A 24308-nucleotide genomic window follows, 5' to 3' on the forward strand; every position below is an offset into this window, starting at 1 on the left:
TTAGGTAAAATATTTAATCATCTCATTAATTATAATATGATATTAATAAATATCTGATATCATCGTCTATCAGTTCTAATGAGTCTAATGATCGTTATCAAGCTTTTTGAACAGCCTGTACTCAAGGTTTAACTGCATAATATTATAAGAACCCGTCTGCAATAGCTGATTGTCTAGTTTACAGACTAGTTGATTAATATTTTACATGATTTAATTTAAAATGTTAAAAGTAAATGATATAATATGAATAAAAATGTCTAGTACACAGATAACATTTTTTTAAACGTAAAAAAAAGGTGAGTGAGGTCGTGGGGGTACTTATTTATCAACTGCATGTGCTCTCGTAATATTCCTCGGTGCACCGCTGCATTTCACCTTGAAAATTCATATTTTTTGAAGATTGTAATATAATAATATGAAGATCATAGATAACGACCACTATTTGTACATTTATTTCCTAAATGTCTTCATATTATATTCAAAACAGTTAGAATAATGACTTTTGTAAATTCGTTAGAATAATAATATTATTATAATAAAATTATTAAAAATATTTAGTTAGGTAGGTTGGTAGGTAGGTGGTATATAACTCGATAAATAATAAACAATGTCTCCAAATATCTACATATTTGAGAACCAGTAGGTAGTTTTTCTTTTTAATTAAATAAAAGTAGGTATATTTTATTGTTGTTATAACGACAAATGTTTATATTAAGTTGGTTTAATATTATTAGAACAATAATTCAATCATTTTGAAAATTGTTTGTTGAGATTATTTTCGTGACGTTTCGATATTAAGTAGGTTTAAAATGTTTATAGTTGGAAGTAGGTACTGTACATTTAGTGTATTTCGGGCTATTTACCTGTTATTATCTATTATTTATTTTGATAGAAGTTGTAATTTCATTACGTAACTTGAAAACCATTAAATTAACTAACCGTCATAATATAATATATTACCATACATACCATATAATAGGTACCTGTCCAACCACAGATACACACCCGCGTACCTACTATTTATGTGTACGATTAATATTATATATTTTCAAATATTTATACAAAACGCTGTTAATTATTATTGTTTTAACTCAACATTACAATGTTTATAGAAGATATAAAAGTTGCTTATTTCTTGCCGAACAGTCATACCTAACATTTTATACGTTATATGCTTTACGGGTAGAGTATATTCTAATAATATATAATACGTATATAATTTATATAGTTAATTTAATTGAATTGACTCCAGTCACGTACCTACTATGATAAATTGATTACATTTTTGATTTATATATAATACAATATATATATATTTATCACTATTAATCTAATAACAGTAAAACGACAATGCAATATTTGATTTTCAAATAGTCAATAGATATCCATTGCTATTAAATTTGTTTAGGTACTCTGTACCAAATAATCAAATATCAATAGTTTATATTCTATCATCTCCTTAGATAACTTTTTTTTTTGCTTTACAGGTCATCTGCATCTCCAATGCTCCTCCCCTTAATCCTTTTAAATCGTTTTTCGCTCGTCCATAATCGTTTTTATATTTGACTTATTAGTAAGTATTGAGTACCAATTCGTTTAATTAACTTCTCCTCTGCATGCGCAACCATGTCGATTCTAACCTTTTCGATTTTAGAAAATATTGTTATCATTTATATTAGATTAGGTTAGGACTTGCTTCTTTAAAAATTATATATAATATTAATTCCGTATTTGTATCAAAATATATAACAATATTACGTATGAGGTGTTTTATCGTTTATTTTATTATAGTTTTTCTATGCAAATACAAACAATTTATTACGTTAGGATTTATGTTTTATCCCCAGGGTAGACTAACAACTTTCTCCTACCATAGTAGTATTTTTAGACTTTATTATTTTATGATTTATTTCTTTGAGGTGTGTAGTAATGTTTTGTACTTCTTACTACCTGTCTCACAAAATATTTAATACCCATATTAAGACAATAGTATCGTCGATGGTTTGAGTTCCTAAACATTTGAATATTTTTGGTATTTTTTTGTATTGGTAGGTATTTGAAAAATTACCATAGTTGTTGTTATTATAATAGTGTAATTATAATATAACTTTGGAAAAAAATTATTTGTGTTAGAAATAAATAACAATACTGGGTCTTGATCTACATCATATTGTTAAGACCGGTGCCTGTTTCATATTTGGCACTCATTTCGTTTCGTTCATTTTAGTGAAAGATAGTGGAAAGAAATTACAAACCAATAATATAATAGGAAATTATTGATAAATATTTAAATACCTAATAAATGTTTCAACTCAATCGATAATCTTTATTTATAGGTAATCAATATTTATAGCCTATAGGTAGATACATAACTACTACATGTTACTTTGTTATAATTTAATTCAAGATGATGTTTTAATCAAATTGATTAGTAAAGAAAATATGAATAATGTATAAGTAACTATATTATATCATTATATGTAATTTATTATTAGGTACTGTTTTAACACGTCAACTGCCCAATTATAATAGCCAACTTTACGATGCATAATATATTATTTTGATTTACAAAAAACGCATATATTATTAAACGATATGAACGTAACGACGTAACATAGTGTATTAATATTTGAAAGCATTTGACCTTTTGCAGTATTGTAGATTATTCAAAATTCTGGTACCTATTTATTTCATTCAATTTTTTTTTAATTTTAGTTTCTAATAGTTAAATTTCAATATACAAGGTCAATAGGTAGGTAGTATATTAATGATTAAATGATTAAATCTGAAAAATATAGGTACAGGTACTCGTATCTCGTAAGTATTATTACGGGTATTCATTTTTTAAATAGCATATTATGAATTAATAGTTATTTATTTTTTTTTTGCCTTCCAACTGTTAGCTATAATTATTGTTTATATATTTATTACTATACAGGTTAGGTTAGGCTAGGTATTCCGGTAACACATTATAATGATGGTATGCCTAAACTATCGGATTACCAGTCAGCCGTGAGTCATCGTTATAAATATTAATTTATTGTGTTTTGTTTCGCAGACGAATCCGCGTTGGGATACGCGTGGCGCCGCGTCACCGTCGCGCTGGTAGACGCGTTTTCCTTGGTGTTACCACCGTCCGCCGCCGGCCCAGAACCGGACTGGGACGAGGACCGCGCCCGGCCACCGCACAAACGCTGGCGGGCCACGTCCGCCGCCCTAACGGCCGTTCTAGTGGCCGTGGTCGCGGCGCTGTCTTGCGGCATATGCGGCGTAGTGGCGATACTGTACCGCCGCCAAAATTACGGCCACCGTCGCGGCGACCGCGGCCACGTCGCGTACGGACTCGGATGTGACGGAGGAGGTGTTGACAGCGCTGATGGCGGTGACGCCCAAGAAGGTACCGGAAAAACCGTGATTGTCGGACGGCTGAAGGCCACGGACGCCGCACCACCGGCCACCGACGTCGACGGCGCGCGACAACAGCACCACAACCAACAGCAGCAGCAACAGCGCCTGCTGCAACAGCGACAGCAACAGCAGCAGCAGCAACAGCGACAGCGACAACTGCAAGAGCAACAGCAGCAGCAACAGCGACAGCGACGACTGCAACAAACGCCGATCGCCGCGCCCGAAGATGCCCGTTCCGGGGCTTGCACGCCCCTGCTGCACGCGCAACCGTTGTCTCGCAGGGTGCAGTACGCGTCGAGACCGGAAGCGGCAGGTCGACCGCTGTCCGCCACGTTTCCGGTTTCTTGTGCACCAGGTGACGACTACGATGACGACGACTACGACGCCACCGCACTACGTCTACGTCCGACCGACACGTCCACCGTCAACTGCAATGCCGCGACCGTCGATCGCCGCGACGACGGTAGAGGGCCGGACGTCGTCATGTCGACGGCCACGACACTACATCTGGCCGATACCGGTATATACCTATTTATCATAATATTATCTTTATACGAATCGAGAACATTTTCCTTCTGGACATTTTCCCCCTACTCTTTTCGGTGTAGTAGGACATTCCCCCTAATATATATTTTTGATGCGGACATTTTCCCCCCATTTTTAAATAAATTAACTATAGCTTATAAATATAATAAATTATAGATGTATATTTTTGATCAACTGAACTACTTGAATCAAATTAAATTGTTAAATATTCAAACTGGTACAGTTTTAACAAAAAAAATAAATATTAACGATGGCTAAAAAATATGTGTTTAGAAATAACAAAAAAAGAAGTAATCAAAATATGTTTTTTTACAAAATGTATCCTTTCTGTGTCGGAATTTATGGCCATTTTTATTATTTATTAATTATATTTTATTTTATACTTATTTTTTGTTAATTTTTATTGTTTCAAGTAGTTCAGTTGATCAAACATATACATTGATAATCTATTATATTTATGAAAATAAAAAAATGCTTATAGGTATATTTTATATTTTATTTAAAAAAAATAATTTCATATTAAATAATAAATAATATTGTATTATTAAATTCACTTTAAAAAAAATTGGGGGGGGGATGTCCTACTCGACCGAAAACAATTGAAGGAAAAATATCCGGGGGGGAAATGTCCATTTACCCTTTATACACGGTACGGTTTTGGAGGTATTACCTACGATTAAAAAAAAAATCAATAAATCACTTAATTTTAAGCAAATTAATTCAGTTAGGTACAATATTATCAAAAGATTGATAACATCATCTAATTTTGTTATTATTATATACAAATTTTACGTGAGACCAAATAATAACGACATGTAAGTACCTACCGATAGTGGCCGCAAGCACTCCTTTAAACTAGTTGACAATTTGTCCTCACACTTGAATAATTTCCCTATTCTATAGTATCGAGAATGTGAGGGTTGTCATTAAATACTTTCGCTTTTTATGAGGTGACTCCATAAAATGTAACTGCAAGTTACTTATCTGCATTTAATGATACACAATATTTTTGTAATTCACGTCCCTTTAAGAATACATTATATTATATCGAAGTGATAAATCTTCTTCTTTGTGGAGATCAACCCTCATATTTTGATAGTGTGGCACTACTCCTCCCGGCAAACCTCAGTTCCATGCGTGATAATAATTAATAACAGGTATTATATGTTCATCAGTCCAGCACCAAAAAAACGTTTAGTAGATAAATGACGGTCTTGCTCGTCCTCTTGTAAACTACCTATTTAAACTCAATTCCTTCTATTATATTGTTATGTTTATTGCAATTATTCGTCTCCGTATATCTTGTTATGTACCCAATGGTAGTAGGCGCCTATAGGCCAAAATATATGTTACAGTAAATAATAATTGAGAACATAACATATAATGTAATATGACTGACCGTTAACATTATTCACCAATTATCTACATTGGTAATTATATCGTTAGAAACCAAAATATGTTCACGTCAATCGCCAGCTAACGTAACGATTAGGTACCTAAGTAGTAGGTAACATTAATTTTTTTTTCTTGTTTAAATTACATTCACGTTGTTATCCATAAAAAATTAACGTTGATAAACGTTGGGTGATGTAAATTTTCGTTTAAAAAACCCGTTACTCCAAACTCGTGCAACTTAATATAATAATATTTGAGTGACTATAAGTAGGTACAATAGATTACAAAATTACAATATATTATTTTTATAAGAGTACTTACGTTGGACTCACGCCGCTCAGGAGATCTTAGCGAACAAACACACCCATAAAAACTGCAAACTATGATGGTGGTTTTTGAGAAGAAACAAAAGTTAAAGTGGTTTAAAAAAAAATTATTTTTCGTACCTACCTTAAATAATTGTTAAATATTATGTAACGTATATTCAAATAGTACCTACCTATCTAGGTATATTTCATAATTTCCAAAATATTATCCACTTTCTTTCAATTGTATTGTTTTCAATAATAATTACCTAACAATACACAAACAATTTATTGAAAAAAGTCTAAATTCACAAATATTTTTTTTTATATTATGTAATATGTATACTGACCGCTGAATGCACAAAAGCTAGCCATTTAAAATTATACCAACTAAATGTATGCACGTACATATTTATTGATTTATTTTTAAATACAATGCATATATTATTATAGATAGGTCAGGTGGTAACTGGCCACAGAAAGATCAACCACCACAAACAAAATTCAGTACCACGAACAGCAACCACAAATGGTCGTTAAACCGACTTCCGTATCAAAAACCAAATACAACTACTATTTCAAGGGCCAAATTTACAACGACCTTGACACCAACAGCAGCTGCAATCTTAACGAATAAACATACCATATTATCTAAAACAATCAAGCCGGTAATAGATGAACCTATATCGGTATCATCTCGGGTGTTATTAAATGCGCTTCATCGAGAGTCATCCATCTAGAACTATGGTTAACTTTATATAACATAAATAGGGTTTTATTAAAATAATCGTTGTCTTAATGACTTTATTATCTCTTTTCGCTCTAACTTTATTTTTTCGGTCTATTTGTAATCATTACTAGATACATAAATTATGTGTGTTTACCGTATCTAAAAGTTAAATTAAAATTTTGTCGGTGATCATTGCCACGTTGTATAATAATATTGTGATTCCACATTTTTTTTTCATGGAATTGTTATTGTTTTTGTTAAAATATTATGTCTTGATACGTTTTCATTCCTACGGACGTGTTACCAATTTAAGTTTTAAGATAGGTATAACCCTTTGATTTCATGTACCTACTACTTGTTAGAATATTATTTAGGCCAAGCAAAAACGTTAGTTAAACTTTTGCATTGTTTATTTTTAGCAAAACTATTTATTTACATTAAATTGTATTATAGTAGGTACTATTTGATTTACCGTTGTCATTATAATATTATGTGTACATATCAATATATTATCATGTGTTATTACTTATTAATGTACTTTAATATTTTTTTTTTTGTGATAATGATTTTGTAACCAGTTCCTCATAAGTAAAGACCGGATTTATATTCTCTTAAAATACCTTAAATATGATGCTAATATTCTCGAAAAAACCTTAAAATATTCTCATTATATTCTCTTAAAAATTTAAAAAATATGCTAAAATATGCAAAATATACAAAAAAAAGCAAAAATATGCAAAAATAATCAATAAACATCATTATATTTACTTTAATATGCATTTAAAATTTTTTTTTTAAATTTTATATTAATAGTGAGTTAATTATTAGGTATTTAAAGTTTCGTATTCTAATGGAATATTATTGCACTTTAGTAAGAGTTGGAAATGATAAAATAAAAAATTGTAAATGTTCAAAAAAATTTTTTCTGGGTACCGTAATATTAAAATTAAAAATAAATACAAATTTTTTCTCACAATTTACGAAATATTCCAAAATATGCTAAATGAGTTAAATATTCTCTAACCCATAAAATATTCTCAAATATGCAAAAAAAACTTTTTTGTATGCATTCAGAATTGAACAAATCATCCACATTTTTTACTCTCATAAGACTGCATAGACCCAGTAACGATATGTAAAAACATATAAATCCGGTCTTTACTCATAAGTCATCGTAGAATAAGGTCCCTCGTAGAATTTCTACATAGGTAGTTAGATACCTATATTAATAAGGTATCTAAGGAGATAAAACAACATAAATTAATATAATTCATAACTCTGCTTAATATATAGTACCTAATAAGTAGGGTTAAAATGTTGAGGTAATATAATAAATAAAAAAAAACAATTTAAATTTAAAAATAAAGCATTTTATAATTATTATTATTATTGTTATAATGTTTCCACCAATTAAATATTGTGTTAAAAAAAATAACAACTGAACATAACAATATGTTGACAAACGGTCTTGGAAAAAACGTAGACGGTCTAGTACATTGATAAATAATGAACTTTTAATGTCCATCGAAGATATACCATACCTACCTATACTTAATAATTATTATAATATTATTTCATACCTACCTAATACCTACATACCTAAGCACTATGCCACTATACTACCTACTAATGGCTACTATAGCCGTTATTAACTTAAAAGTCAACGTACCTACCGTAAAACCGTGTGAATATCAGAATATAGGTTCGTGATATAAATAGTTTCAAAGTACTTAGGTAATCAAAATAACTGATAGATAAATTGTATTTATTACTATTGTAGATTATGATATAATAATATGTAGAAACCTACCTCGATATAATATACATACAGTGCATAGGCGGAAATTCGTTAAAATGTCAAGGGGCTTACATTTTTAATATCATCAATGTGAACCATGGGGGTTACGTCTCCCAACCTCCTCCCCATTTTCGCCTATGGTATACACACAGTGACCAAAAGTTTCAAGTCCTCGCTAAAAATGATATTTTTTTAATTAAAACAAAATCACTACTATACTAATTTTTCATTTAAATACAATTTTGTCAAAATTGTAATTTAAGTGTGTATAAAAATATATAAACTTGTGAATATGATTTTTAAAATTTTTAGGATGCTGTAAAAAAATGAAATATAAGTTAGGCGTGTGGATTTAAATAAAAAAAAAAACAAAAACAATGCCTTTTAAAAATACGATTTAAATAATGCAATAATATTATAATATTATAAAAACTAAATAAAATGTCCTTAAAAATGGTGTATAATATCATAAAGTTAATTAAAAATAATTAAATAAATGTTTTTAACAAATGTATTATTTAATTTACACAATTTTGTACCTACACATAGGTACTATCCTGTAGGACTGACTTAAGGTACTTTGTAGGTAAATTTTCAAGTTAATCACTCAAAAACTAACATTTTATTATTCATAAATCGAAAAAAAAATTGAAAACATCAACAATTTTAAACGACTAGAATTAGCACAAAAATAGTTATTTTAAAACATAACACTATCATTTAAATTACCATCTATATACAAATAATACAATTGAACAATTTGAATTTTTTTTAAACATTTTAACTTTTAAGGTACTTATTATTATACTATGAACCTATTTACACTATTCTTCTATCTATATGTCGGCATGTCGTTATTGATCTATAAATTATAATAAATGAAATGTAGCACAATAATATGCGATGAATTAAAAATTAATGGTTCAATTTGGTATGAATATCCTAAATTAAAATAAAATCTTACATTGATGACATAACTAACACAAGAGACAAGATTGCATACAATTATTAAAATAATTTGAATTTTTCCCTGTAGTCAAAGAACATTGTATACCTACTAAATATTTTAATATTAATACACATTAGATTAACACCAGTAATTTTCACTGTAGAAAGCATATTTTTGTGCAGAGTTAAGACAATATCGACAATGAGTGATGTTAGGCTTGATATTCATGACAAGTTTATTAACAATTATATGTAATTGTGAATGAATTTGGTTTTAAAAAAATAAACATGCAATTTTTATTTTGCATTAATACTAAATAGTAGGTTTTATTATTGTAATTCGATTATATAATTTATCTTTTTCAAAATATCAAATGTGTTAATCAAATAATTATAATTTATTGAATTATTGATATTAAGAATTTGGAAAGTGTTAATATAATATATTCATAATATTATGTACCTATATAAATGTAAATATAAACATTTAAATTATTTGTCTACTCAAATCGATAATATAGTAGACTATTATATTGTTTATAGTCATATACAGTTCATCAGTACATATTTAATGTACGAATGTATACCTATATTAAGTAGGTAGGTACCTGCCTAACCTATATTGTCTATAGTAGTGTTTACAATCATGTTGCATGGATGTACAGTAAGTACCTACCTACCTTTAATATTGTAATGTCTACCTAAGTTATTACCTACATCTTATTCTCATTTGAAAAAAATATGTTTTTATCTGGTATTACCACAGGACTCCTACTTGAGCGAGATATAGAATCTGAGTAGGTACCTACTAACTTACTTGAAAATAAGGCCATTCAGTAAATTTAAAAATTCCAAAAATTTGAATTTGAATTTATTATTAAAAGAAAAATGGGGATGAGCATGCTTGGTAAATCACCATGTAGGTATAATATAGGTACTGTTCATTTTTACTATGTTTATTATACTTACCTATTAACTGTAGTAAGATGTAATTAACTGTTTAAACAGTGCCAAGGTTATTTTGAGGCCCTAAGTATTATTTGAACCATAAAAGGTATGCAACTATTTATTATTGAATTCAAATTTCAAATCATAACATATAATGCAACATATCCATTAAGTACCTACCTACAATGACAAGGTTTACTTAAAACGTACAATACAACTTCCCAGTTCTTTTTAAATTGAAACCAATTTTAAAAAAAAATTTAAAGCAATCAGCATATATTTTAGTAGGTAGTAAATATTGAAGTCAAATATTTGAAGTTGACAAACAAATAAGTAATAACCATACAAAATAATCTTAGTTCTCTGTAGACATGATATATAAATTATAAAATAATAATTATTTGTTTTTATAATAAAAAGTTTATACAGAGTTTGTATGCACTTAAGTAGCTTAAGTACTTACCTATGACCTATTGTTATACATTAAGAGGATGTCGCATCCGCATATGTTGTCTCCATCTTACACACGTATGGCATAACAAAAATATTTTGGCGCGGGAAAGAACCAAAAAGGCTAGGTACAGTCATAACTAAGAAACAAAATTTTCCCCACATAAAAAGGAAAACTTTGGCTGTGCAATATCATTTTTATTTTTTTGTTATCACTTACCTATACGAAAAAAGTTCTTATTCTTTCAAAATCCATTATTGTTTATGTTTTTCAAACTTTAATATCTTTTTTGAAGTTCCGATAACGAAAAAATAAAAATGATATTGCACAGCCAAAGTTTTCCTCTTTATGTGGAGAAAATTTTGTTTCTTAGTTATGACTGCAGCGTTCTCGGTTCTTTCCCGCACAAAATAGTTTTTGCTATGTTGTACATTTGTAAGATGGAGAGATACATGCGAGTGCAACGTCCTCTTAAATCATTAATTAAATGTATCAATTACCATTATCTCCAGTCAAGATTTTTATGTTTTTAGTTGTTCAGTGTGTATGTATATAGATTATATATATATATATATAGGGATTATAAAATATAATATGATTTTTAAGTTATTTCCTATCCTATCCTATTTAGATACTAATTACTAATATATAAAATATATGTTTTAGTTGAAGAATTGAATAGACTACTGGAATACTTTGAAAATGAAGACTTATCTTATGTACGATACTGAAGTCAGTAGAGCCTCTACATAACTATAGTCAATAATACTCTACATTGAAGTCAGAACTAAATAACTGCCATTACCGTGACTACAAATAAACTTTATTTTTCCTTGAACTAGCACAAAAACCATAGCCAATAATCAATATAAAACAGACAATTTCAGACATACAAGATACAAATATCCACAATGATCCTCAACATCAATATATCACTTATTCAATTGGTTAAACGATGGAACACAATTGACAATACAAAAAACTCAGATAAATTATAGATTTACTTAAAGTTTTAATACCCACAGTAAGCATGGTAGATATATTTATTTATTTATTATTAATATACGGAGCAAAACTCTATTTACATCTGTGTACTGTGTACAAATATAACAGTCATATAAAGTATTTTGATAAATTTAAATAAGAGTATAAATAATAATTATTAATTATCTATAAACTATGTATAGTCAATAAGTGTATTATATAATAAGTGTATGTAACGAGAAAAAGAAGAAAAAAATTAAATATAAAAATATAAAAATAAAATAGACTATAGTAATCAAATTATACGATTACTAGTATTTGTAAATTATTTATATCAATCATCAGACCTAATAAAGGGTTATAAAATAGGGATTGAACAAATAATGTGATAAGTATATTACTTCAGTACTAAAATTTTTTTAAATTAGATACATATAATAATATGTACCTAAATACTAAATGTTATTAACAGACCCGGATTGAGCCGGCGGGCTACCAGGCAAAACCCGGTAGGCCGTTAAAAATTCGAAAGAGTTGGGACGTCTCGAAGAAATTTTGAATCAGTGATTTGGTCCTGTCTAGGCGGATAGCCCGGTAAGTAATTTCTACCCAATCCGGCGCTGGTTATTAAAAATACAACGTGATTTTATTATGTATTATATATTGGGCCAATTATTAAATTTTTGCCAAATTTTTCGCTCAATGAAATAAAACAAATAAAATTAACATGGCTTACCATGTAGAATATCAAAACCAGTAATTCGGTACCAAATACTACATTTTTATAATTATACAGGTAGCATACGATGCAATTTTTTATATAATATTAAAGTTAGCTATTAAACATATAAAAAACAGCATAACAATCTGAATATTTGAATCTTTATCTAAAATTGAAAATGTTTTTGGTTATACATACTATACATACTTTTGTCTATAAATAATGTAAGCAAATACACAAATATATCAATTTGAAATAATAAATATAGGTTTTGGTTATCACTTATAAGCAAAATTAAATAAATAACTCAACTAGTGAATAAGACACTAAAAAATTGTTATAACAACAGAAACCTAAAAAAGAAAACATATTTATTATAAATAAAGCTAAACAAACTACCAAAAATAAATAGAAATAATTACCTATACACTTACGGAAAATTTATTTCATTGTAGATTATTTAGTTTTAAAGAATAGAAAAATGGTAGTCCCCAGCATTATAATTGGTGCAAGAAATTAGCTAATGAAAAATTATGAACAAAACAGTGTTTTTGTGCCTGGAAATAAATTAAATTTGTACCGTCTACTGATGGCACACTTTTCATACTTTTTTTATAGTATATGGTAAATATTCAGATTTTTTTTATAATTTTATATATTGTTAGCTGATTAATAAGGTTTAAAAAAAAAATTGCATTAAGTATTAAAATAAGGGATTAACATTTTATATAGTATAATATTATACATGCAATTTAAAGCCTGTAGCATTTTATAGAACTATTCACATCTCAGACTTGAGAATCATTTAAATTTAAATTAGATTGTAAAATGTAATTGCTGTATTGCTTAAAATTTATAAATTTCAAAATAAAAACTCTAACATTAATATAAAAAATAAAGAATAAATTACAAGGTATATTATTTACTACTTATAAGCAAATATATATTGTTCATGGTTAAATTAATATCTCTTTCAAAGTTAATACAATCATATTATATATATTTAATTTATTTACAAATAGTATCCAGAGTAAATTATGAAACAAACAACTACTAGGTTATTCAAAATAACTATGCGATAGGCAATAGCCAATACGTAGACTAACCAATCACAATAAGTACTAATTAGTGAATACTAAATAATAGTACAGCAGTGTAATGGTGGGTAATGAATAAACTGTAAAAATGTAGAATAATATAAATTACAATAGGCACCAATTTATAATTTATACAATATATTTATCATAAATGTACATCTCTATGATATATATAAATTAATATATATTATATATAGCAACAGTCTATGATGATCGTAATAATGACCAAAGTAAGTATTATTAATAAAATTTGTGGCAACGTTGCTATTATAATGTCTTTATAAGGGTGATTAATGTTTACTCTATATTATTAGTAATTAATATTATGATAAATAAGTTTTTATCTATAAATATAAATAAAAATATTTTACAATATAAAACTTCTAAAAAAATTTATAAATATTTTCTATATCCTTACAAACTTATAGTTATAATGGTAATAAACAAATTTATTCTGAATAATATGAAAATTCAAGATTAACGTGGTTATGCTAATAGTTAGTAATTAACCCAACATTTAACTCTTAAACTCGTTTATGCCTAACCTTGATTATATTGTTTATTAATTAAAAATTAATGGTATCCCTTTTTAGTCTTAATACAGACTATTTAGGCTTTCCATAACTTATAATGATGCTCGATGCTCAAATATCCACGTGCTGTCAAATTTACTAAAAGTTTAGTACTAATATAAAAAGGCAGTTCACACATATTAACATTAAGTGTAGTTCTGGATTGAAACACATAAATACTATCAAATATACTTTTAAACTTAAAAACAAATACTATAAACTGTATGCAGTAAAGTTGTAACAATTAAAACATGTATAATATCAATTATGAAAATTCACTATAATTTCTTATGAAAAGTAGAAATTAATAAATTAAAATACAACATACGATTACTGTAAAAAATATATTTAAACATTAATGTTATTGTTCGTTAAAATATAACAATAAGTAAATTTTATAAAAAAAAAAATATAATATTTCTGACAATGTAATATTTTCAAATTCTTGCAATTTATTTTAATAATGCTAAAGCAAACAAAATATGTAATCATGTTAGTTAGGTCAAGTTATAACTTTGTCTCAATTAGCATCTGTTTTCATGAACATATTTCAGATACCTAATATATAATTGTTCTTAATTTGTGGCACTTTTGATGCATGTAACTATAAGGTCAGTCGTTTTTATATGCTCACATCAAACAATCTAAATGCCGCAGCATTGGCACACATACTTTTATCACATAGCTATAATTGCATTCATCGGATGAAAACATGTGTGCCAGCACTGTGGCTATTGACATTTAGATTGTCTAAAGTATGCACATAAAAACGTATGTTCTTGTAGTAGAATTGCCACAATATCACAGCATCAGGATTCTCTGAAATATCCTGACGAATATAGATGAGTTTAGGATTTAACTATCATAACCATAGTTGAAGGTGAGTGAATGAAGTGAGTGCATAACTGGACCATGTGGCTATTGTGGCCTGTTACGTTGCATACACATCAACTCTGTATACAAATAATAAATACATTACTTGGGATACAATATTAAATATATTGATATAATATTTACAGAACTTAGCGGTAAAAGGCAATGTATGTATTGTCCATAATGACATGCATGACATGCCAGGGGCGTGTACAAGAGGTGATGCGGGGTCAGATCCCCCACCATTGGCTTTTTTTAAAAATTGTATAAAATAATGTTCTTATAGTGTAAGGGGGTTATTACAAAGAAGCATAAAAAGAAAATGGCTATGAGTAAATTTTTATTTTATCACATCCAACATAGACAGACAAACAGATAGACAGACAGATGGTACACTATTATACTAATGACTAATTAATAATCAACTGTCATGCATTAAATTCATAAATATAATTATTATAAGAATACAATTTGACCGACAGACGGTCACCAATAACAACACTGCAAAGACATCGCTCACATGTCCGTGCAGCTAATAATACATTTTCCTACATTAGAAAAATATTTACAAAATAATAATATAATACAATTATGCAAAGATTGGTTTTGTACTGAAATATTATCAATTTTGTATTACTATGGATAATTGACATACCTATCAAATATAAATTCCTATTAGTGCTAAAAAAATAATAGAAGAAGTGACTAAAAAAAAAAAGAAAATTCAATTTTGTACCATAGGTAATTGTTTAATTCAGGGGCATCATTTCAACTAACAACTAGGAAGGCAAAAATTGCTCGGGTAAACCTATGGGTAGGTTTACATTTTTTTTCTGATCCCCCATATAACATTTTAACTCAGATATAGAATAGTTATTTCACTTTTATTCACTATTTGTGTAACAAAACAATGCAAGTGCTTATTAATCGCGTCCGTAGTTAATATGTAGGTAAGTCTTGTAGAATTTGGATATTAAGTATTGGTTCAAAACTTAAAAATGTTTTTTTAATGTATCGAATGATTTTGACTTTTGCTACTCCATGTAATTATTAATGTCCTTAAAATACTAGTTAATAGTTTTGCAATTGCGCTGTGTAAATTATTGAATTTCCTTGTCACAATTTAAAATTGTTTTTAATTTTTATATTCTTTTTAGTAGTTGGCCTTGGGTATTTAATACAGATTTCGCTTTTTTGATTGATTTAATTTAGTATTCTTAATTACACATTCGCGCTTTAAAATTCAATTTTTTTTTTAAACTCGTATTTGTTCAAATACTTATTTTTTCCATTTACAGAATTATCTAAAATAGTAACATTTATACTAAACATTCTATCCTTATTAACGGTGAGTATCGCACTATTATAAAATACGTTTTTTTTTCTTCATAATTTGTTATTTATGAATGAACATACTTTTACTTCTGACTATTGGCTTACCAATTATTATTTGTACAACAATTTTAGATCGCAGGACTAGTTTTTTTTTTTAGATGTTTTCAAATTTAGATGCTGGGTGCAAGGTCGCGTGTTTTATTTTTTTTCACTTTCAGCGTTTTAAATAATTACTTTATTTTTTGCTATATCTACTAATGCATTATTTTAATTAGGAACTCGTGTCCTAGTATACTGTCTTTTATATATGTTTATAATTTATTTCTACGGTTTTATTATTATTATTTTTTTTTTTAATACTAGTGTGTGTTCTTATTTCTAATGTTCGTTTGCATATGATGAGAGAATGTATAATATACCTATAATATTATAACTTTAAATACACAGAGTAATATAATATATTATAAAGATTTTTTTTTTTTCCGTGTAAATTCTTACTTCTAAATTTTAAACTATTTTATATTTATTTATTATTTATTATTACATGATTTCGGTTTTTCTTAAAAATTTAATTTAATATTCTGGCGGTATATCGATATTATCATAATAATTATATGGTAGATCAAAATTATATCTTCTAATTTTTGGAATATAGACTTCATCATTATTGTAACTATTTAATCCTGTTTTACTGCTCGGTCACTTAAAATATTATTATTTCTGTTATTTCAATAATCATTCCTATAACTAGAGTTATTTATTTCTGAATTCTGCGTTTTTACTGTTTTTGTATCTATTAATCCTTTTGCTAACTTTTGCTTATTTAATATTTCATGTATTATTTTTATTTCCGTATCTATTTAATTAATCGTGCTAACGGTACATAACTTGTAATAAAATTTCCCTATTCTTTGATAATATTCATTTTCGTTTTTGCTATTATGCATTTTAATATAATTTAATTGTATTTGTAAATTTGAAGCTGTAGTTAAGCGTTCATGTGCATTTGTTAAATAACCTTTAATAAACTCCCACTTGTTAGTGGATACATTTTTATATCTTATTTTTTCTAACCGTTTCCCAGTTATGTTAGTAATTATAAATCAAACTAATGTTGATACAAATTTTTCTTCTACCTACCAGATTTTTTACCATGTCACATACATTTATAAACGGATAAATATCATCTTCCTTCGTGCACAAAGGTATCAATTTATAAGCGTCCTCAAATGTTATGGTTACTGCCATTTTAATTTGTTATATTATTTTCAATACTAATTCTTTATACTCAAAACTTTCTGTAATTTTCTACTTGTAATTAATTTTTATATATATGTTTCTTTTATCTGGGCTTGGCTTCTACTTGGCTAGGGACTTCAACTTGGCTATAGAGACTTCTTTAATTGGCATGGGCTTCTATTCGTCTAGGGACTAAAAGGTTTCTTAAATCTACACGTGTTTTATACAATGAGCTACGTTCAAGGGAGATGTAACTTCCCTTCCTTGTTCATGAAATGCCTTCACTACTCATTTAATACGTTTTTAATTCTCAATAATGTGCCTTAAATAAACGCCCTTTAATAATCAATAATTCAATAAATTTCCTTTAATAATTCAACAAATGCCCTTTAATAATAATCTCAATATAATAATAACTTCAATATAATATGTTTCAATAATCCTCATAAACAAATTCTCAATAATAAATCTCAATATAACTTCTCGTAAAATACAATATGCCCTTTATAATAATTCAATATAATAATACGTTTTACACCATTATACTTTATACTCGACTACTTAAATAATTCTTATGTTCTTTTAATTTATGTTATATACGTTTGTGTAAACATTTTTAAATAATTATTCACTTACAATAATGCGGTGTTTTTTGATGCTGACATTCTGTACCGATGTGATGGTGCTGCAACGTTGATTTGTTTGTGTTTGGTTCTTCTTCAGAGTTGTCGGCAAGGAATACTGCAGATCTTCCTTGTCAACGGTAGCCTTTGACGGTTGCCTCCTTTGAAAGAAATCCTGCCAACTGCGCCAGTGTTACGTGCTGCCCCTTCAGGGATCCAGAATTATGATGACTTGAAATAAAATGGTAGTCAAATTAGAACAGTAAATGCAATGTTATTTATTAGAACAGAATAAATGTATAACATCGTTGTTTGTGGTGCAGAATATTGCTGAGTATGGAGTGAAGTAGCTGTTGTTGTTAACAGCTCTGGTCCAGGTACATCTGATTATGCTGTGCTCCTGGCGTCCCTATATATGATGTCAGCTCCTTTGATCTGGTCGGCGCGTGGACCTAGGTGTCCTTAAGGTTGTTATTCTCACAGTGAATGAAATTGCCGCCTCTTAATGGCAATTCTGTTGTGCCCGCTCAGTTTGATTAGTTGTTAAGTGTTTTGCCGAAATGTTCCCTATATGGAATATTCGTAACTACGAGATCATAACATCTCAAAGATGCTTCTGTCCTGAGTAACAATTATATACTAACACGTGAATCGATTACCTACACATATTATATATTAGTACGTAAAGCTATTCCTTTACACCACTGTCATATGCCATGATTGTCAACGGGACTTATACTTACTATTGATTTTCAAGGGCGTTTGAATTCCACTAATGAACAATACCTATGCATTGACATCCGGACCAAGGTAGTCGAAATACAATAATTTACTGTATTACAGCTACCCTGATTGGAATCGTCGAAACCGAGAATCCTCGAGATGATAGGTAAATGTAAGCTGCCTGCGTGTCTGAAGAGCGTGTAAGGGCCAATCGGCCGACGGTTCAGTTAATCGGGCGAATGACGTCGTACTCGGACGCTCGGTTGAGTGAGTCGTCGCGAGAGTGTGAGTGCGGATCGGAGGCTGCGGAAAACGTAGGCCGTCGCACGTATAAACTTAGTTTATAGGTCTGTGCCGAAGCAGGTGAGGCCGACTAGGAGAGAATTGTGCGTAAACGATGTAGAGAAGACAACATCTTGGCCTAAGATATCTACCTCTACATCGTGAGACGTGAATAGTGGAGCCGGAGTACACCATAGACAATAATATAAGAGTACGCAAGTAATATTATCTACAAACGTGGATAAACAGCACGGATATCAGCCGCGATGAACAGTAATTATCGTTATCTATAATATGTCAATGCTTCACGGACGTCGAACGTATACAATTTATTATCAATTATTTAACATCCAACGGCCGTGCGATATTCTGTGGACTGTGATAACTGACAAGTATTATTACGAATTAATGTGAAAACGGTTTTATAAAAGCAATAAATTAAATAAAATAAAATTAAGTAGTATTGTGAATATACTTACGTAAATATCTTTTTGCGGCCAACGGCACTCACATTCACATTTGTATTCATAATCAGATTCATATTATATTCATAATATCATGTTATATTACATGACAGTTAATTAAATAAAACTATGAATAAATAGATCCATATTATTCACAAATCGCAAACCAAACGACCTTCTAATATTCGGCGACTAGAAGAGCATAGCCGCAGCAACAACAACTTTCCAATGACCTTACCAAAAGACACCTTCCAAATCTACGTTCCGACCATAATATCAAAAGAGCTGAAATCCTATATAGGAGGGACAGGAACACGGTATAATATTGAAATGTACCATAGCCGCCATGACCAGAGCGACTACATGCCAAACTATGTGAACTGACAATAATACGATATAATAATATAAACATTATACGTTGAAAAAACATTTTTACATCATACTCGCCTAGTCCTAGTTTATATTGTGCACTGTACACCACAAGAACTAAGATTCATCATTCATGTTGCACTTAAATCACAAATGTTGAATGGCCTACGAGATACTGCACACATTACATAGTGTACAATATATTGGATGTTTGACTTGTGTGTAGGTACTAACAGTAACAGTAATTATAAATAATTATAAAGTTATAATATTATTATAAGTTAACACCATAAAGTTAGGCACCTTCACCCAGCAGGAATTGTACAATTTTATTACATTAATTATAACTTGTATTTTATTAAATAAATAACTGTTATACATTCACTGATTGATTTGAAATTGTCTTGAATTAGTTAAAACACTTCACCGTCTGGATCAATAGCAGAGCTGCACATAATTGGCTCAGTGGATAAAGGATTTACAAAATGGCTAACCAGCAGTATGGCTCACTGACAATTCTGTGAATGATATCCAAACAACAACAACATCAACAACAACGTAGCGGCACTGTTACGATCAACATTTTAATTTACAATGGTAACATTAACAATAATATTAATGCATTATTGTAAAGTAATAATTAAGATTTATTACATAGATGTATGTTACACAGTTTAATGAATTAAAATAAATAATAACACAGAATAATTAGAGGATATTGAGGTCATATTAGAGTGTTTTATTGTAAATTATTATATTTGGGGACATATTATACAGCCACACTCAACATGATATGTCTGAAAATTCATATTTTTATGTTTTATATTTTTCTTATTAACCTGATATTAAATTAAATAATATTTACTTTATAGTGTTAAGTTATATTTATATACAATTGTATAAATAATATTTGTTCATTTTTAAAAATATTGACACTTGTGTGATACTTGTCTTAGGAGTGAGGACTAAATATTTTATGTTTGCTTAAGAGGGCGCTATCCATGCATTTGTTGTCTTCGTTTTACACTTTTATGACATAGTACATTTTTGTTCACTAGTTTCAATAGTATGCTGTTATTTTTGATACTAAAGTAAATTGAACTACTATAACATTTTTAGATAATAACATTATCTTTGCTTAAGCATTATGGGCATTTTTAATTTTTGATATTTCACATACACATATCTTACTTGAAAATGAAAATATTGAAAAATCGGCAACGCTTAAGCACATATAAAATTGTTATTTAAAAGTATGATAAGTCAATTCACTCTAATATTAAAACTAACAACACACTATTGAACGGAAATTTGGTTTGTCATGCGCGTGTAAAACGGAGACTACAAATGCATGGGTAGCGTCCTCTTAACATAAATTGTTTAATAATTTAATCTCATTATGTATTCTGTAGGTACTGTCCTGTTGTATAATGTATTATATAAATAATTACAGATATAAAGGATGTGTTGATGTAATGATGTCTACCACACGTTCTTACACTAGATGTGTCATTGAAGCATTCAGCTAATTATATTTTTGCCATTTAATCTACAGAGATCTGAAACATAAAAATTGGACTTTACTGGTTGTGTGAAATTTGACGAATTTGCTGTTGCTATAAAACCAAAAGTAAGTATAAAATACTTTAAAGTTTATAATATTTTTATAATTTATATTCATAAATCATAATATATTTTCAGAACAGAAGAGAAACGTGGACATTCTATAGAACACCAGAATACATTACACTTGATCTATTCTCAACAGAGTTCATGATATCTTTGGAGTACTTATGTTTGAATTGAATTGCTGAAAAAAGCCCTAAGAAAAAATATTACCGAGTAGTAAAAAGCCATCATTTTTTATTTTAAATTTTAGTTGACATTTGATTATAGTAAGATAAATTACATTATAAAATATAATTTTTTTTTTTATTTAATGTTATTTAAAAAAAAAAAAACAATTTTTTTTAGACTTCTAAATTAAATACATTTTTAAACAAGTTACCAACAATATTATGTGTAATTAAGTAAACTGTACTTTGCTCAAATCAGATAAAAGGACACTACGTTAGTTTGAACATAGCAAATTTATGATCAGCAGGTCACGTTTATGTTTGTTAGTTTACAAATTAGAGTGACTTGAACTATTATAAAACTTAACTATAAAAACATAATCTGTGTTTGCATGGGCATTTTTTTTATGATGATACAGTTTTTAAGTGAGTTTTGAGCATTTTTAATTTGCGCTATACCAATTACCTACTATCAAGGCTGGGAATTAAAGAGTTAAAAAGATAATTTTAAGTTAAATTATAACTTTTTAACTTAACTAGTTACTTTTGGATTTTTGGAAACACTTATCATGAATTGTTTTAAGTTAAAAATGTTATATTATTCAAATGAAAAACTTCAATGAAATACATATTATGTGGATAGTGTTTATACTGTTTACAGTATAAACACTTAAGACCATAATTTAGTATTGGGTTTTGAGTTTTTAAAATATAAAGTACACTATGTTGTATACAAAAAATTGTTAGTTGTATGGTAAAAAGTTAAATAAACATATGTATTAACTTTTAACTTCTAACTGAGTTAACCAAAAATTAAATTACCTTTGTTCTTATTGATGCATATCAACTTAACATAACTGAGTTAAAAAAAAAAATCATTAACTTCTCCATCCTTGCCTAACCTTGCTAAAAAATTGATCCATCATAAAAAACCCACATACAAACCTATAATGTTGTAATCTTATAAGTTATACCTAACCATTTAGTTTTGTAACTAGGTAGATTTTTAAACTAACGTAGCTAAACATAATTTGCTGAGCTTAAATTTGGTTTAAATTTGTGTTACGCACTAGTAAGATGGAGATAATAAATGTGTGTGTACTGTCCTCTTGATATGTCAACATTTTTATCAATAGTTATTAAAAATATCTTAATAGAAACTAGAAATTACATGTTTTATAACAAGACACTATAAAAGATTTTTTTTTCCTTAATTTTTTTGTTTTTAATTAGTAGAATTAATGTACAAAACACATTTGAATAATTTAATATTGTATAATAGCACTTAAACGACCAATTACATATATTTGAAAAAATGTTTTTCCCATAACAACCAAAACTATAAACTGTTTTCTATAGGTAATAGTGTACCTATTTATTATAATGATAGTGTTTACCAGGGCCGGATTATGGTAATATAAAGAGTGGGGGGGCTATAACTTTTGGTGAGGCCAAAACAATTTTGTTATTTTATTTAGATTAATAATTTGTAATAAATATTAATTTAAATAAGTACCTATAGTATATTTGTATATTGTAGTATAGTCACATTTACTGATAAAACAGTACTTTATATTTGTTAGCCAAGTATTATAAAATATGTTTTAATGATAATATAGAAAAATTGTGTTGTATTCTAATTTTAATGTACATTTTTTCACCATATTATGCAATAAAAATATGTTGGTGTTACTCTACTGTAAGGTAGGTTACAAGTGGGTCACTGTTATGAGCGGTGTTAAATTTGAATTCAATGATTTAATATCATTGTGTAAGACAAACGATTCTGAGTGTAGACAGATGTCAGTCTTGATATTTTATACTGTTATTATTTATTATAGCCTGTAAGTTGAATTAATATTATAAATAACAACAAAATAACTAAAATCGGCTTTAAGATCTCCGCTCAGAATCTAATATATATATATATTTTTAATCTATTCAATGTTTAGTTGTTTACAAAACTTTTTCTGGATTTTGTCTCCGTAATTTTTCTTATAACGTAAGTAAACAAATGAAATATTCACTGTCAAGTCACACTCTATTGAAAGTATTGATAGAGATATCTATTGATTCATTCATCATACAACAATTTTAGATTCTGAGTGTAACGATTAATGTATTGATTTTACAATTATGTGTGTTTTAGATTCTGAGTGGAACGATAAATGTATTGATTTTACAATGATGTGTGTTTTTATTTATATTTTAGATTCTGAGCGAAGCGATGAATGTATTGATTTTACAATGATGTATGTTTTTTTTAATTTTTAAATTTTTGGTGCAACTCTAAAACAAATGACCGTAGGTATATGAAAATTGACTGAATGTTTATATTAGCATTTTCTATACACCATAATATCTTCCAAATATTTTGATTTATTTTGAGCTGTTTACGGACATTTTAAGTTTCCATTTTTTTTAGTTTTTTTTTCTATAAATATCAATAACATTTTATTTGTTGGGTAAAAAAGCTTGAAAATTTAAAAGAAGGCTCCTAGGTTATTGTTTCAAAGGCAGATGAAAAAAATTAAAAATCCTTAGTCACAGTTTTTATTTATAAGCATTTAAAGTTCAAATCTTGACAAAATACAGAAAAATCACGAAACTAAGCAAATTATTTTGAGTTGAGAATTCATAAAAATTTTTCTTTTTAAATCTAAGATTTGAAAATGTAATACAAGATTATCCGGCCTAGACA

General features: G+C 28.2%; 1 protein-coding gene and 2 long non-coding RNA genes across 6 annotated transcripts in view; 2 read left to right on the top strand and 1 right to left on the bottom strand.

Annotated features, from left to right (window-relative positions):
• LOC132937398 (uncharacterized) overlaps positions 1-11899 on the top strand; it is a 172736-nt gene extending 160837 nt beyond the window's left edge. Inside the window, exons 13-14 of one of the 2 annotated variants that reach the window (XM_061004217.1) lie at positions 3059-3928; positions 11196-11899. In XM_061004217.1, the coding sequence (XP_060860200.1) occupies positions 3059-3928; positions 11196-11260 (935 nt within the window). In that variant the 3' untranslated portion in view covers positions 11261-11899. Of the gene's footprint in view, positions 1-3058; positions 3929-6107; positions 6914-11195 lie in introns of those variants that run through there. The other variant, XM_061004216.1, reaches the window with a different exon arrangement.
• Positions 11900-14233: 2334 nt separating this feature from the next.
• Positions 14234-19198, bottom strand: LOC132937399 (uncharacterized). Of its 2 annotated transcripts, XR_009663667.1 has the most exons (3): positions 18717-19195; positions 17987-18632; positions 14234-14856 (listed from the first exon to the last, which is right to left on the bottom strand). It is a non-coding gene; the product is annotated as an uncharacterized LOC132937399 (long non-coding RNA). The 2 variants fall into 2 exon arrangements; XR_009663666.1 differs by having other exon boundaries at positions 17987-19198.
• Positions 19199-19209: 11 nt separating this feature from the next.
• On the top strand, positions 19210-23248 carry LOC132937400 (uncharacterized). Of its 2 annotated transcripts, none has more exons than XR_009663668.1 (4): positions 19210-20037; positions 20225-20408; positions 21265-21441; positions 21513-23248. It is a non-coding gene; the product is annotated as an uncharacterized LOC132937400 (long non-coding RNA). The 2 variants fall into 2 exon arrangements; XR_009663669.1 differs by having other exon boundaries at positions 19210-20033.
• Positions 23249-24308: the final 1060 nt, after the last annotated feature.

The sequence above is a fragment of the Metopolophium dirhodum genome, chromosome 1, assembly GCF_019925205.1.
Source record: "Metopolophium dirhodum isolate CAU chromosome 1, ASM1992520v1, whole genome shotgun sequence".
NCBI classification, from domain to species: domain Eukaryota; kingdom Metazoa; phylum Arthropoda; class Insecta; order Hemiptera; family Aphididae; genus Metopolophium; species Metopolophium dirhodum.